The 16,895-nt window shown below is 34.5% G+C and overlaps 1 protein-coding gene across 1 annotated transcript in view; it reads left to right on the top strand.

Annotated features, from left to right (window-relative positions):
* The first annotated feature begins 232 nt into the window (after positions 1–232).
* Positions 233–16,895, top strand: part of CALCR (calcitonin receptor) — a 53,300-nt gene continuing 36,637 nt past the window's right edge. Inside the window, exons 1-3 of the mRNA XM_069462098.1 lie at positions 233–310; positions 7,626–7,776; positions 10,666–10,776. Coding sequence (XP_069318199.1) covers positions 260–310; positions 7,626–7,776; positions 10,666–10,776 — 313 coding nt within the window. The 5' untranslated portion in view covers positions 233–259. The remainder of the gene's footprint in view (positions 311–7,625; positions 7,777–10,665; positions 10,777–16,895) is intronic.

The following is a 16,895-nucleotide window of genomic DNA, read 5'->3' on the forward strand; positions in this document are numbered from 1 at the left end:
CAAAGGTAGCTCCAGAATTTCTTAAGAGAAGGGACTTAGCTACAACCATCTGGTTGACGGGAGGTGCAGTGGAACATGCAGCTGCGTTTGCATGACAAATTGTTCTTACATGTATTTTACGTAGGTTGTCTTGGGACATTTATCCTCTTCAAGTCTAATAGAAAAGGAAAGTCTATAGTTTATATTAGTGATATACTAATTTAAATATCTGTTACTTTTATATTTTTCTAGGCGAAAGAGAGATCTTCGTAAACCAAAAATGAAGTTCAAATTTACATGCCATTGCTTGGCACTGTTCATTCTTCTAAATGTAAGTAAAACAAAATTATTCTAAGCCATGTTAATTAAGAATGCTGAATAAGGAGGAGTGTTTTGAGTGTGCTTGAATTGGCATTTTCCAGGGCAGGCATAGTTCTCCAGAAGCAAAAATTAAACTCTTCAAAACCATTATTTTTCTTAATATTTTGTTAACAAATCTCCCTTCTAAACTTTCACTAATTTAATGTTATGGTTTATCCAGAAGTTTGAGCTTTGTTTCTTTATAAACTTTTAGCACGAATTTGAGACATCTTCATATTATCTTAGAAATTAACATAAAAGCCTAATAACATTCTCAGATAAAATGTTCTTCATGTTTGAGGTGTGGATTTGAAACATATTTTCTGGGCTATTCAATCATTTTAAAACATCTAAACTCTTTCAGTCTGGTTATTGATTTCAAATGTATTTTTCATCAAAAACTAAGAATCTCCAAGTCTTATATAGCACTGTCACTGCATAACTGTTTCTCCAGCTTTTTAAATCATGTTCAATTTATGTAATTTTATATTGCTTTATTCCTAAAAGATTTAGCAAGTAATCACTAATATAATCATCCTAGAAAACACTATCAATGACTATTTATTTGTGTCGACATTGTTAACCCACCATCACATCAGCTTCAATAGCACTTGAAAGGGAGATGAGTAAATTATACATAAATCGTTCTGGAGTTGTTGCTCCTTATCCTACCTCGCCAGAATAACATTTACCAATGAATTACAGCTGGCAGTAAACATCACTCAGTATCTCACACTGTCGTACTGACCCCAAGTGAAGCTTGCACAGGGCTCCAGGATTTCCATTGTTCATTAATGTGTACCACAGGCTCACAAGTCCACCTATAGTGTTTCTCTTTCCATTATTCAAGAAAATATATGTTAGTGTTCCATAATGTTAATTTAAATTATAAGAGAATTTTTATTTTGTAATATTATACATCAAATAAATGTTTTTATAGGAGTGATTGATAATGCAATCCTTTTCGCACTTATTTGGATAATGAGCATAGTTTATTTTATTATGTCAGACTGTTATATATTATTTTAACCTATTAAATATTTCTTTAGATAAATTACAGTATAATTTTCTGAAAGTATTCTAGTGTTTTCAAATGCAACTTACTTCATGCCATTAGAAATGTAATAAAAACACACACAAGAATGTTGTAGAATCTAATAGAATATTTTAATTTGTCTGCAAATTATCAAGCCTTATGTGGTCTTCTATACATGCAGAAATTTAGTATATTTATTCATAAATTGATATTGTTATTTTTCATAGCTCAAATGAAATCCTATGTGAATATTTCCAAATAATTTTGTTTCATGAAGTATGTAATTATATTGGGCATGATAGAAGAAAAATTAAAGGAACCACTAAACACTAATAAAATAGTTTGAGGATTATCTAATTACTGTTTTTACTATGAAAACTACAGATAATTTTTGGTGTGTTAAAAAACTAAAGTAGGTCATTTTTATTCAAAGCTTTAATCTATTATATTCTACAATTTAAGTATGAAAAAATAAATAAATAAATATGGAAAAACTGCATATTTTTGCATGCACCATGGACAGAAATATTTTGTGGTCTTTGGGCATCTCTATCAGCAAACATAACTGAACAAAGCACTTAAATGGCTTTGTGCTCTCTTTTCTGTGACAAAGAGAAATTTGCTTTTCTGTCTGTATTTGTAATATATATTTGATTTGAAGGATTTGTCCATAAAACAAAATTTGATCCATCAATTTCTTTCAAAACTTCATTACGTTCCATATTGATACTTCTCAGAGAAAAACTAATTTTTTTAATGACAATATTCTTAATTAATCCAAAACATCACTTTTTAGATAATACATTATTGTGAAAAAAACTCTATTTATGAAATTCTACCAACTTGATTTCCATGTGGTCTTTAAAGTATCAATTTGGGTCACCATCTTCCCTTAGCCTCTTTCCATTAACCAAAACCACCCATTCACTTCCTCACCTTCCCCTGAGGTAATACAATAGGCTTAGAACAGTGGCTGGTATATAGCTCTCAAAAAATGCTAGGAGGATGATGATAACAGTGACAACAAACAACAAAGATGAAGACAGAAAAAGCAGGTTCTTCCAAGAAGCATTTTGTTGTTGCTGTTTACTTAGCTATGTACCCCTATTTGCTTTGAATGTGTGGTATACGCAGAAATTTTGTTGTTTATACAATGCATAAGTAGATGGCACCAAGGACACCTACCAAGCATCTGATCCTACCTGGAAGGAGCAGTGCTAATATTTTACAAAGTTGTACTTTGTTTTTTGCTGTTTTGAAAACTATAAGCAACTGAAAAACACAAATAATTTTAACATATACATTGTCAATATTAAGGATGGTGACATGGAAATCCTGTTGGTTACACTGGTGGACCCTGGATTCATATTCTTTTTAGAGCAGTTCTGCAAGTTCTCCCTTCAGCCCAGTAGCGTGGTCCATACATTCAGCGGGATTGAACTATTGCAGAGGTGGAACATTTCTCAAAGATACAGACAGAACAGCTCTGTAACTTTTCTATCTCTATATTTCTGGAAACTACCTGTAACCCCAAAACAAGCTGATTGTCTTACATCAAAGTAGGAATTCCCTAAGCATATGGCCATTTCAAATTGCTTTCCTTTGGACTCCATGGTATCGTAGATGAAATCTTCTAGAATGTGAGCTGTATGAGGACAGGGTTCTTGCCAGCCTTATTCACTGCTGAATTTCTAGAACCTAGAATAGTGCCTTCCATGTGGGAGGCACTCAAAGTATATATTGACTGAAAGAACCAGGGATGTTTCCGCTGCTGACAACTGCTGTTGGTGGCAGCTTGGTTGTCGTATGTGTGGCGCCATTTAGTTGAACCTTTAGGAGTGACATCACATATACAGCAGCTAAACTGCTACATGGGACAACAATTAAAAGTTGCTTGCTTGTTTTTTGAAGAATCATGTAAGATGGTTTTTATGCAAAACTTTGAACACTGATTTTTATTCCGAAAAGCAATATGCCTCATTTCTATCTTCATGTGAGCATATAATCATGTATTTATTTAAATCCTACAAATATATAATATAGACATAACACTTAGGATAAGTAGAATGTTTTTAAGTCTTTCACATTGCTTAGTAGTTTTATCTAATCACTACTATCTTTATTTTGCCTCTTTATTGCTGAAAATAATATCACCTTATCAGCATTTTTATTTGTATAAAATTATCATACAAATTTTAATGTTTAGTAAATCTTATGAAATTTGTATATATGTAATTTTTAAACAGTAGTAATTTAATGTTTGTAATTTTATATACATATAATATTAATATCTACATGTATATTTACATTTCTCTACCTATCCTCTATCTATATACAGTCAGCCCTCTATAGCCATGAGCTCTGCATCTGTGGATTCAATCAATCTTAGAAAGAACATTTTTGAAAAAGAAATTGCATCTGCACTGAACATGTACAGACTTTTGTCATTATTCCCTAAACAATACAGTATAATGTATATTTACATATCATTTTCACTGTATTAGGTATTATAAGCAATCCAGAGATGATTTCAAGTATATAGGAGGATGTACACCTATGCAAATGCTACACCATTTTATATGGGGGACTTGAGCATTCATGGATTTTGGTATCCGCAGGAGATACTGCAACCAATCCCCCAAGAATACCGAGGGACGACTGTATATATAAAGAGAATGCCCCAATGTGTATGTTATTTTTAGGAAGAAAGTCATTGAGACATTCATCTACCGCTGGAAAAATTTCATCTTGCTTGAATACGAACCAGACCAGGGACCGTCGCAGATTATCACGGCTCATCTAACAACGGAGGTTCTAATTTCTCATTCCTTCAGTGTTGAAACAATCTCTATTGAACCAGGCTTCAAACCAAATTCACTGGAGTTTGTTTCAATATTGCAAGAATGGTAAGATGAAGCTACTGTCATCAGCATGAACTATGCCTGGTCTTACTGAGATGGTCATCTCTCCACTCTTACTGATGTTAAAACTGTATTAAACCAAATAAGGATGTAATTTAAAATACACTTTAAATTAAATCTAACATTTTAGGTTTTCCACTTGATATTCTTGGACATACTGTTTCCCCATGGCTTCCATGAATTTCCAAATAGAGCAGGAACATTCTTTAGTTGGTTGTCAGCCATATAAAGACAGAATTCAGAATGTTACTTCTGCAAAGAAAGCCAGCCTTAAGCAAACTAGTTTCTAACACCTAAAATATCTAGTACAAATGACAAATAAGATTTATATAGTCCATCCTATTCCACCTTCTAATTTAATTTAAAGATGGTGAGAAAATAGCCCAGAAATTAATAATATATAAAATAATTCTCATATCAAATGAAGATTGTAAGAACAGAGACACAAAATAAGAATCTGATATAAATGCATAAACTGAATCAATCATCAATATCTCTACTATGAGGGCACCATTATCCTTCCCTGCTTTAATGATTATGTGATAATCAGTTGAATTTACAAAACACAAACACCCATTCATACAAATGCACACTAATGAAATACAAAAAGAAGCTTCAACATGGAATTTCTTCAAAACACTTTTTTTTTAAGTATCACAAACCATATTCCAATTTCCAATGAAATACCTGAGAATTTTATGATTGATGATTCATTATTGTCCACAATTTCTGGTGTCGAGAAAATATTTTATAGGGTTGGTCCTTACTAGACTGTAAGCTCCATGAGAGCAAGAGCCACACTTGTTAAATTCAACACTGCATCCTCAGCATCTAGCACAATGTTTGGTTTATCAAATTTAATGACTATTTGCTGACTGATTGATCTGAAAACAAGGAGGAATAGAGTCATATGTCAACAGAATTGTGTTCAGCTACATTGGTAAAGGATTTGCACATTTTAATCACTTTTGTGGGTTCATTAATTTCTCTTTCTTCTGTCATAAATTCAAGAAGCATTATAATTAGAAATAACCATAGTATTTAAAGAGTAATGTCAACTGTATTCACAACAGATGTCCATTTAGAGTTATAATAGTAATGTTATAATGGCAATAAGTATACACCCTCTTCGCAAGTGATTTCTACTGAGATGACTTGCTTGGCATTTCCAAAATAAATCCCAAAGAGAACTTACCTTCTTTCCCCTATTAAAGGTCTCATTTTCCAATATCTCCCTTTTCTCGGGGAACTACCAATTTTTTCAGTTATATAGACTAAATATCTGGGCTATTTGACTACTACTGTTCTCTATTTCATATATTCAGATGTGTCTTCATGTCTTTGTTATTTGAGAAGGTGCTAAGAGTTGCACGTGGGGTGATCTAGCCCAGGCCATCAACTTCCTGGCTGCCCTCCCCAACTCTCACCTGTGGACATCTGATGCCTGACACATGAATTTGACTAAAATTTTCCTTTCACAACCTTCACTGATCAAAGTCTACAAAACACATTTATTTTATTATCATATTTTAATAATATTAGCTAAGATACATTGAGCCTTTCATGTCACAGGCACTTTGTATTTGTTTTCTTGTTTGTCCTCAGAACATCCATAGAGGATAGATATTATTGTTATTATTACTATTCTCATTTTGCAATGAAGAAACTTAGACCTAGAGAGGTTTCTAACCTGCTCAAAGTAACAAAACAAGTTTCAATTTTTTTTTTTTTTTTTTTTTTTGGCTTTTAAGGCTCTGCAATTTCTGACCCTTTTTGACCCCATTTCTTACCCTCAAATATGCTCCCCTTCAGGCAGGATAGTTTCCTCAGTGTCTCACACAGGCCATTTCCAACTGCCAGACTTTTGTGTATTCCTTTCCCTCCATCCCGAAAGCCTTCCCTCTCCTCTCTGGCCATTCAGACTCCTCTCTGCCCAGTCAGACATACACTCAAGGTCCAATTCAAATTTTACCTTGTATCTGTAGCTATCCTGACTACTTTTGCTCCATACTCTCTCCAAGCTCTGAACTTTGATTGCATTATATGCTGTACAGCTTAGCATTTAATGATAGGCTGTCACATAGGACATACGTAACAGCACACACTGGAAAACAGTGAGGACCCACCATGATTAGCTGGGGGTACACCAGTCAACTTAATGGGGATGTGTTTTGTTTAGAGACTGGGGTATATATTAATAGAAGAATAAAAACACTACTTCTGTCATCAATACACTTGGGAAAACCTCTTATAATAATGCAGACAGAAATAAGGCCAAATAAAAGTGTTTGAACTCGTGTGATAGAAATCAAGCAATATTCCTAACTTAAGAAGAAGGAAAGTCAGGGAAGGCTTAAATTTACAGATCTTCTCAAAAATAAACAAATAAATAGATAAAAAATCTTTGTGCAGAATGCAAGAATGCAGATATTAAAAATAAAAACCCACAGACCTGAGCACCACTAAAAACATTGGTCATAGCCCACAACAGAAATTAAAGTGTATATAAATACAAGTTAGAAATGACAATATGACAGCCAGCTATCTTTTCTCTCACACACACACACACACACACACACACACAACTTTGATAAACAGAGACCTATGGTAGTGAGGGTGATTAACTGAAACTGAAAAAACAAATGTCAACGTGTACCAAAAATGCAAATGTGCTGAGAGAAATATTTAAGAATTACATTGATTTTCATCAGTGATAATAAATTAATTGCCCTGCATAGGTCATCTGCTAATGAAACCAATTTAAAGAGATTAAGGTCAATTATCAGAGGCAGAAAACATATTTTGCTTGTTCTATGGAATAAATAGGATAAATTTCTGGTAGTGTACATAATCCAAGCACAAATAAAATTTAGTGGAAAGAATCCAATAAAAAAGCATATTTATTGCACTATGTCTATTTTTTAATAACATGATTCATGATTTTTAAAAGTAAGGCAAAGTTGATATAATATTGGTATTTTTTGGAAATCAGATTATTTGCTTTGTTTACTTCTAAACTTTACCATGATAATAAAATTAAAACAAAACTAGCTGATAAAGAAGTGCGTGAGTGTGTGTGGGTGTTATCCATTTTCAACAGTGAATGGAAACTAATGCAAGTATAAAACTTGTAGGTAAAATTTGTAAATGAAGTATAAATATACTTTTTAGTTATAAAGCAAAAAAATTCTACATGGAGACCATGAATAAGTATTGCTTATAGAAGGAAAAATAAATGTTTTCTAATGTTTTGATTGTCTCATTTATTTATGTGTTCACCCATCCCTACTCTCTATAAGTAACTGTTTTTTTTTTTCTTTTTAATACAGCACCCAGCCCCAACTCTTCCATCCTCTTCAAATAAAACCGGTCAAACAGAGCCTGAGCCGTATCTGTACACCATAGGACGAAAGAAGCTGGAAGAGGCAAAGCAAAAGTGCTATGAACGAATGAAGCAGATGCCCCCGTACCAAGGAGAAGGTAAAGAGAAGGATGTATGTGAACATATGTTTGAAATGTCATTAAAGACTTATTTTCTTCCATGGGTAAATGTGTGTTGAGTAACTTTAATTTAATATGCCAGAAGTTTTTACAATAGTTTTCACACTATGGTATGCTTGTGTATTTCATGCAGTGAATATGCGTAATTTCTCTGCTCAAGTTCATCTGATATGACTGCTGTTTGGCTAACGTCTGCCCTCATGACAAAATTACTGCGATAATTCACACCTGGCAAGCAGTATTCACACCTGGCAAAAAGGAACAATACAGAACTAAGTGAAGGAGGGGAAAAGGAAATTGACAGAAAGGGGAATTAGAAAATGGTGGGCAGAGAATTTGTCTGAGGTGGAACCTGTCAGAACCCCGCCTTGCTTGGATTAATTAGGCAGTAGTATCTTCCCTTAATTGTCAATCGGTTGGCAACCAATGCTATTCCTTCTCCCTTTCTACCCCCAGTTTCCAGGAGAATTAGAAAAGTATTCACACATTTGAAGCTCTGACTCAGGGGGGTGGGAGGGTAAGGGCAATATACATAAGCTAAACTTTTGTACCCCCACAATATGCTGAAATAAGCATAAAAAAAAAAAGAAATAAGCTAGTCACAAAAGGACAAATATTGTGATTCCACTTATATGAGATCTTGAAAGTAGTCAAATTCATAGAGACAGAAAGTTGAATGGTGGCTGCCAGGTGGAATCTTATGTATATTTTATCAAAATTTAAAAAAAACCCAAAACTTTAAAAAAAAAAAAAAAGAAGAAGAAGAAGAAAAGAAAAGAAAACTATATTTCTTACACAGACTTTAATCTGTTATCTTTTCTAGAATGTTCTATGGGACTGCCCAAATATTTTCAAGGTTAAGCATATTCTATTAGCTGTAGAGGTCCCAGAGGAAAACAAAAGGGAAGATGTGATGGCTAAGTGTTGCAACATTTGTTTAAATTCTCTTCCCTCTCTCCTAAAACATTTGAAAAAACTCAATAAGATCTTGTACAACCTTATACTTTCTACGGCAACCCTACTTGGTAGTTAAAAACAAATGGTTAAATATACTGTTCCTACACATGCTTTGCTTTCAAATCAAGTTTTAATTTGTAGTTCTTATTTTTAGCATTTTCTTTTACACAAAAAAATTAAGTCAACTCAAAGGCAGACACACATTATTCTTCTATCTGCAGTAGTTTCGGTGGTTCTCAAGAACTAAATAGGCATTAGATGCAACTCTGACCAAAGGAGAAGCCATTTCTTTGAAGCAAATTGAACAATAAAAACAAAAAACTGATATTTTCAGAGACCAAGTGAAGTTTCTTACACTACTGTATTAGTCACCTTAGGATGTGGAACTCGGGTGCTATGGTTATTATATAAAAAAAATTTTTTTTTGAGAACTTCCTTTAAAAGCCTGAGACTCGTTCTTTTGAATAACTTTATAGAGGTAAATATTCCTGTTTAAGGGTATATTTAATTTTTGAAAACAGCGATAAACCACTTGGAACCAATATTGATGAATACCTAAAGTGATCAAACAGCATTATTTTAGTCAGTAACACAGTGTAATTCTACAGTAATAGGACTGTTTTTTATTAACTGGCTGCAAATGCATCCCCCAAAGGAATTTTGAACAATTGCATCACCCTTGGATTAACAATAGAACTAACTAAGGTCACCCTTTTGAAGGTTCATGGTTAGTAGGATCCATATGTTCCAAAGCCATTCTGATTTTTAAAGGCAATCTTTTATCCAAGGTGAAATTGCGTGAACTTTCCCAAGAGTTCCTTTGCAACATTTCTGAAAATATTTTAAAGGAAAACTTTTGGAAAAAAGATTCCAAACATATGATATGTATTTTTTGAAGAACAAATGGAGAAAATCCTACTAAAATGTAAATTCCACTAGTGGTAGGTAAAGTTAATACCTTTATTTTGTTGTTGTTGGCGCTGCTGCTGCTGTTGTTTTGATATTTTCATATCCAAGTGGAAATTCTCAGAATAAGAGATACTTAATTTTCTGTGCACTATTCAATCCTGCTCAGGATTCCACAGTTTTTGACAACTTTCAATTGTATCTTAATTGTCTAAACTCCCCAATTGTCTAATTTGGACTCCCAAATAAAGCATTTAGTTGTAAAAATCATACTGCCAAGAACAAACTGCAGAAAATTCAGTTCCTTCTTGTCAATTCCTAGAGACTTCATTGTCTACAAATAAATAAATAAATAACTTAAAGAAAAAATTGATTAGGAGCAGCATGCTGATAATCTTTGCAAAATTTATTCTTTGAGAATGTACCTGTCCTTAAAATTTATCTCAAGATTTTGAGGAATTAATCTGTGTCATGATTTTTTTTCAAGTAATGCCCTTTTACAGAATTGCTCTTCAAATCCTTATGCTGATAATGGTGGAAAAATTTAACATATCTTACAGGAACTGCAAGACCTACGAGTCTAAATCCTACTTCCTCATTGGCTATTTTAAAGAAGAATAAAGTTTCAGAAAGTAAAAACTTATCTAACCACCTCAAAACCCCCCTTTTGATTAACAACCAACCTGTACCTCAGATTCATGTTCTCACTCATAATTAAACAAATAGAGAACAATCTTTGGGGCTACTTGCTTTTTGATAAGCTCAATTTTGGAACCTCTTACAAAGTAAGGTTAGAACCCTGCCTGTCATCCAATGAGATAATCAGGTCACAGATATGCCAAGGCTATTTGAAACTTTACTTCCAAAATAAATGACTTTGTCTCATTTGAAATGTAGATGATCATGATTGGAGTAATAGGTTCAGCTACATGTAAGATTGTTGTGGGGTCGATCTCCTCTTTAAGCCCACATAGCTTCAAAATTAATTTCTTTCTAAATGGCCAGGTCCATACTGCAACCGCACCTGGGATGGATGGATGTGCTGGGATGACACACCGGCTGGAGAAACGGCCTCTCAGTTCTGCCCAGGTTTTTTTCCAGACTTTGATCCAGAGGGTAGAGTATTTTCATTTCATATTTTTGCTATGAAGCTTCTAGAGTTTTCAGGGTTCTAAAAAGAAAATCAGATATAAAATGTACCTACCAAATACTGCATGTTTAACACATGCTCAAGTTTCCTTAATTGAAATATTGTTCAGTTATACAAATATTGCAAGTTGTCTTTATTTTTTAACTCATCTTTCCGGTCATTGGTGCATGTTGGTGTTAAATTCTGGTTTATAAAATCAGTTTTTTTCAAACTCTTTGAATAGTTTTATTTGTATGTGGGGTTCTTTTTAATTGTCAGTTGTCTCACATTTGTTGACGTGCATATACAGGGCTGGGTGTAACATGCACAATAGAAATTTTATATAACCTTGAAAATTATATAAAACTATCATGTGTAAGGGAAAATAAATCAGAAGGTGGTAACTCTAGACAACAGATTTCTGTTCCAAAAGCATATTATTAAAATGTGCTTATGAAGTGTGACTAATACTATGATAATCTATCATGCCAACACCCAGTTCTGCATCCAGCACAAGAGTGATCGACAAATGTCTGTTAAGTAAATGGCACCAAATTCACTTTAGCTATAAAAGGTACATAGGAATGCTTTTCATTAAATATCACTTTTTGCTTTTCAAAATATTTTTATACATATCATCCCATTTTATACTTCTCTTATTTGACACAAAACTGCAAGTGATCCAAACTCTCCTAAGCCCCTACCTAACCCTTTCTGTCTAATTAAGTCCACAGTTTAGAAAATTATTTCAGAAATAGTATTTTTCAATCTCCATACAAATTTGTGCAAGTTGAAAGACTTAGGAAGTTTCAAGGAAGGACATGCTATTTCTTCAGGCCCCAATTTTGTCACACTGGTCTGTCTGGTTAGAAGTTGGGCTGGGATGCTCAAGTAGGAGAAAGGTCCAGCAGTATCAGCTTTCAAGTGGAGTAAGAAAACAGGGGGCTGAAGTTATGTATTTTAGGATTGTCAGGTATCAAAACAGGTTGGAGATCTGGAATTTGAGATGTCCCATGTCACTGATCAGGAGCAATGCAGAGGAATGTATACAGCCTCAATCCAGAGACTAGGCAGACGTATGGAGAATGGGATTGTGTAGGTGCCAGTAATAAGTGAATGAGTCTCAATTTGGCTGAGAAGCTAGGGAACTTTAAAAAAAAAAAATCCAGATGTCTGTTACCACCCCAGAGATTCTGATTTAATTGGTTTGGAGTACAGCCTGGACACCAGGATTTTTTAAAGCTCTGCAGCCAAGATGAAACTATAATAAACAATGAAGAAAGTCTAGATAAGAAGATAACCAGTACCAGGGAGCTCAACCAACTGCATTAAGCACCTGTGTAAGGGGGAGGCAGCACACAGTATTCGATGAGACTGATGCAGGGAACAGAGGAAGGTGGCTCCCAGAGGAGTAAAAGGTAGTGGAAGCCCAGCCCCAGGAACTGTGGGTGGCAGGGCCAGAAAAATTCTGTTAGAAAATCTGTCCCATTGAAATAAATCGAGGATTAAGATACTGAAAAGGAGGTATAAATCTTAGTTATAAAGGAAGCCCAGATGCTGCAACTAAATGTGATCAGCTATAGACACAGCATGAAAGTCCCTGGTAAGGGGTGAGATTTGCTTCCAAGAGTAAAGTAAACCTGGGCCTGCAAAGGTTGTGTAAGTGGCTTTAGAATTCCAGTTAGAGCAGAGAAATGAGTCTAGCCCTGTGACAATGCCTGGAAGAGCCTTTTCGTGCCTCCTTCAAGGGTAAGATCTCATTTCTCCCTGAAACTAAAATTCTACCCCAGTGAGGCAGATGTAATGGAATTGGGATTACAGCGGGGCTCTTTTCAAACCAGTGCAGGCCCTCTACTTCTGGGAATTCTCATTTTGATGGAAAAGTGGGGATGTAAAGAAAGATAGAGCTTTGTGCAGTGCCTTAACTCAGAGCTACATTCCTGGAAACTCTCACTAAATGCTATGTGATGATAATCCTTTAGGCCTTTATTGACTCTTCCCACTAAATGATGCTTCATTAATCTTGATTTGACAACTGCATTAGAGGTAACTTGATTGGCATGAAGAGCTGCTCTGCAATTGAGGCTAGTAGGCCAGTTCCAAAGTAGCAGTGGGTTCTTGCCAAAGTGGCTAGAAATATTGACTAAAAGGCATGGTTTTGATCAGCAAAACAGATTTTCAGGCATTGATCCATCTTTTCAGCCTGGTTTTTAGATAGAAGCCTCTCAGCTGGGGGACAAATCCACTTTAAAAGCACATCTTAAAAATGTCTATATTTGACAAACTTAAATTCTTTAGGATTTTGTTATTGACCTAACGCTACATCTTAATGATGCACAAAACACATTAATGAAATGTCAGAGGCTCTGTTTCGGAAAAAAGGGCTTGGTGAAAAACAGGTAGTGGAAGAGTGAAGAACTTTATAATTGGATTCAAAAGAGGCTGACAGTGTGAAGGAATATGCTAGAGTGTAAAAAGCAAGACTTAACAAGGAAGCATTTACAGCCCTGCACTTGGAGTCAAACAATCAATGTTAATGGCACAGAGCCAGGATGGTCCAAATATGGTTTAAGACAGTGATTCTCAACCTTAATACCCTTTGGAATTGGTGAGCTTTTTAAAAATGCTGATGCCTGACCCCTCTCCAGATCAATAGAATTTGAATCTCTAGTAATAAAACCTGAAAATCTACAAAATTCCTCCATGTGAATCTAGAGTGAGAGAAGCACACTGTATTTTCCCCAGCTGTGTCCATACCTAGTGTATTTTAGAGAACAATATCAATATCAAAGCACATGGAGAGAGTCTCTGGGCTATGAAGGGACAACAAATCCTGTGGAGCAAATCACTGGGGATGTTCAGTTTGGAAAGGGAAGACTCAGTAAACATAATCCTGTTTCCAAATATTGAAAGACTTGTCAGGTGAAAGTTGACAAACTCTTGATGGCTGCAACAGTTAAAACCAAGAAATGTCTACATCCAGACTTCAGATAAAATAAGACAAAAAATCCGATTTTCTCTAGTCTTATCCATAAGTGGAATGGGCTTCTTCAGGAGGAATACCTTTCCTTCTGCACCCTGTATATTTCCCCATACATGGCTGCACAACTTTGGTAAAACCAAATTATTTGCATTTTGATTTTTAGGAAACAGCTTTCTGACAATCAAATAAAGGCAAAATGTTGTCATTACAAACCACTTTTTTAAAATTGCAAGTAAGCTTGGTATGGTCATCATTGACAAATAGCATTAGGAAAATCACTGACAAATTTTCAACGTCAATTTTTCTGGGCTTATTAGTGATAACATTTTTCCAAACATTGTTTGTGTTCAATAGTGAAACTTTAAATAAGTTTTGTCCAATGGCTATCTCAGTAAATTTCATTTTAAATTTTTCTATTAAACTTTGCAACATATTTACATAAAGTAGCTATGATTCTAACAGATTGCTTAAAAACATCTTTAGCTTGAAAAAAAAGTTTTTTATCCATCTTAAATAATTGAAATAATTGTTGGAGTAAGCATACAAACAAATATGTAACTTGTACTTTAAATCACGTGTTTAATTCAGTAATATCTGTTTCAGGCACACAATGAAAAATGATGAATTTCACCTAAAAACTGATAAAAGGATTTTTAGCTCTTAACAAGAGCTAAAAGTACTGATGGAAAATTATTTTAAGTATTATCAAATCTCAGTGACATTTCAGCTAATTTTTTTTATCATAAGTTGTTTCTTTACCCATTAAAACAATGGCAGTGTCCTCCAAATACTAATACACGATACTAACTTCTACATCTCTGTGCTAAAAGGGAAAATAGCTATATATATAAAAGTGTTATCCATAAGTACAACTCTTTGTCTTTCAACACAAATGTTTTCCCTAAAAAATTATCAAAAATCAAAATTTCATGAGCATTCCAAATATACTGGGAGAATTTCTTTTCATATTATACCAATCTAGGGTTCTTATTTAATCTCTGAGGCAATAAACACATTGCAGAAGTGCTTTGGAGCACTAGAGACTATCTGAATAACTCAGATTAAATTTGGCAAATACATTCATTTTGATGTTTACTTGCTCATTATTTCTATTTTATTTAATTCAGTGTAATTTTTTCTTCCACTTGCTTAGCCAATTAGGAGGTTATAATTTAAGTACTACATTGTAGCCAACAACATTATTTATAATTCTTTAGGTCAGTGGAATGGACTGTAGATAACCTTGAACATTTGTGGGATTTTACCTTCTGGAGTCCCAGTACCAAATTAAAATATTGTAGACTAGTCTCATAATAATAAAGTGAATTTTAATGCTACTCAAGTATCATTTCAGTTATTTGCTAACAATATACTGGTTTTAAAATGTATTTAGCCTGCTGGCACTAATATCTTGATAAATATTATCTCATCTTTCTGACTACTTTTGCTTATCCCTCACCCCAGTATTTATTATTGTGATGGTTAAATTTGTTTTTCCCAGCCTCATGCACTTGACCCAGAAGCTCAGATATATACTCAATTGATGATTAAGCAAAATATAGGACAAAAAAAAGTTTTATTGTATATTTTTAAGAGCGAGCACTTGATGCAGGGTCTGGCACATAGTAAGTTATCAAATGTTATTCTTTTAATGATCATAGTTGTTATAATATTTTGGTGGGAATTTCAGCAAAGAGATTATAAGTCATTCTTATGGGAATTTATTGTTTCTATTAGGTTCGGAATGTTACTTGGTGCAGACACATGGACACTGCCAAAAATAATTAAAATTCAAAAAACCCTAAGGCTCAGTACCAGCACTGAATATCACACAAAAATAATTGAAAAAAATAATCATGGTGGAAACCACTAGGCACGAGAAAGCAAGCACCTGGGAAGGTTCTTTCTCAGGACCCAGTGAAAGTCTTCTTGTTCTTTTCCTACAGAAAACTTTTAGTGTAAGCAGAACTCTTAAGCTCAGTAAGCAACCCCAGAATCACTGAGATGCTTGTTGGAGGGATGGTGAGATGCTAGGCTTTTTCCTCCTCTTTGCTAAGCATCAATCCCAAAAAAAAGGTTGGCCAAGCCAGCATTTTCTTTTATTTCTGTGCCAAAGCCACCTTCCAGGTGCCATTTCCATCATCTCATTTTCTCACCTGCACCTGCGTCTTACCACTAGAGCTTGGCCGTTGCATTTTCCTCTGACCACTAAGCACATTACCACAGGAATAAGAGGCTTAATACCATGGTTACTAGCCCTGCAGGAGCTTTGGGATTAAGTAGACCTGAGTTTGATTCCTGGATTGACTACTTGCTCTCTGTGGAAGTGAAATTTCCTTAACTTCTCTGAGCCTCAGTTTCCTTATATGTAAAGTGGGAAGAGTAATATCCACCTCAAAGGGTCATAATTAATGTTAAAGGCGGTAATTCTGCAAAGTGCTTAGCACAGTGTCTGGCCACTTAGCAAAGGTGCAGATCTTTAATATGTCAATTCAGCTGAGTCAGCAACTTCACTGGCATCTAAGAGATGTTTAAAGAAGTAAATAGCAGAGGCTAAAGCTATGAATACCAACATATTTTCTGTGTGATGAATAGAGATGATCCAAATGAAATCTTTTTGAGAGGCCAAAAAAGATTGGCTTTGGACTTCTTTGTTCTATTAGATTTAAACATTTGACATTGGGAATATTCAACCATTTGATCCACAAAAGCTACATTTTCACACAGTCAACCTAATAGAAAATATTGCATGTAAACGAAGAAAGGTATAGTCTTGTTCTTCTCACGTAGCTTTCATCTGTAATCAACGGTTTAATGTCTGTTTAAAAAATATGAGGTAGAGCATAGGTAGCACTTTGGAGTCTGACACAAACCCAAGTCTTCGGATTTAAATCCTGGCTCAACCCTAGTGGCTTCTCAAGTTCCATATCCCCTCTTACTATCCGCTTCCTTTTTGTAAAATAGAGATGGTAACGCCTGCTTCACAGAGCTCTGCTGAAGATAAACTGTGATGACACATATTAAAATTCCTCATGTAAATACATGATTCACAGTAGTCCCTATTGACTTATATTCACATTCAAGTTCTATAAAGTCATTAACATGTGGGAATGGCTTTTAAGC

The sequence above is a fragment of the Eulemur rufifrons genome, chromosome 29 (assembly GCF_041146395.1).
Source record: "Eulemur rufifrons isolate Redbay chromosome 29, OSU_ERuf_1, whole genome shotgun sequence".
NCBI lineage: Eukaryota > Metazoa > Chordata > Mammalia > Primates > Lemuridae > Eulemur > Eulemur rufifrons.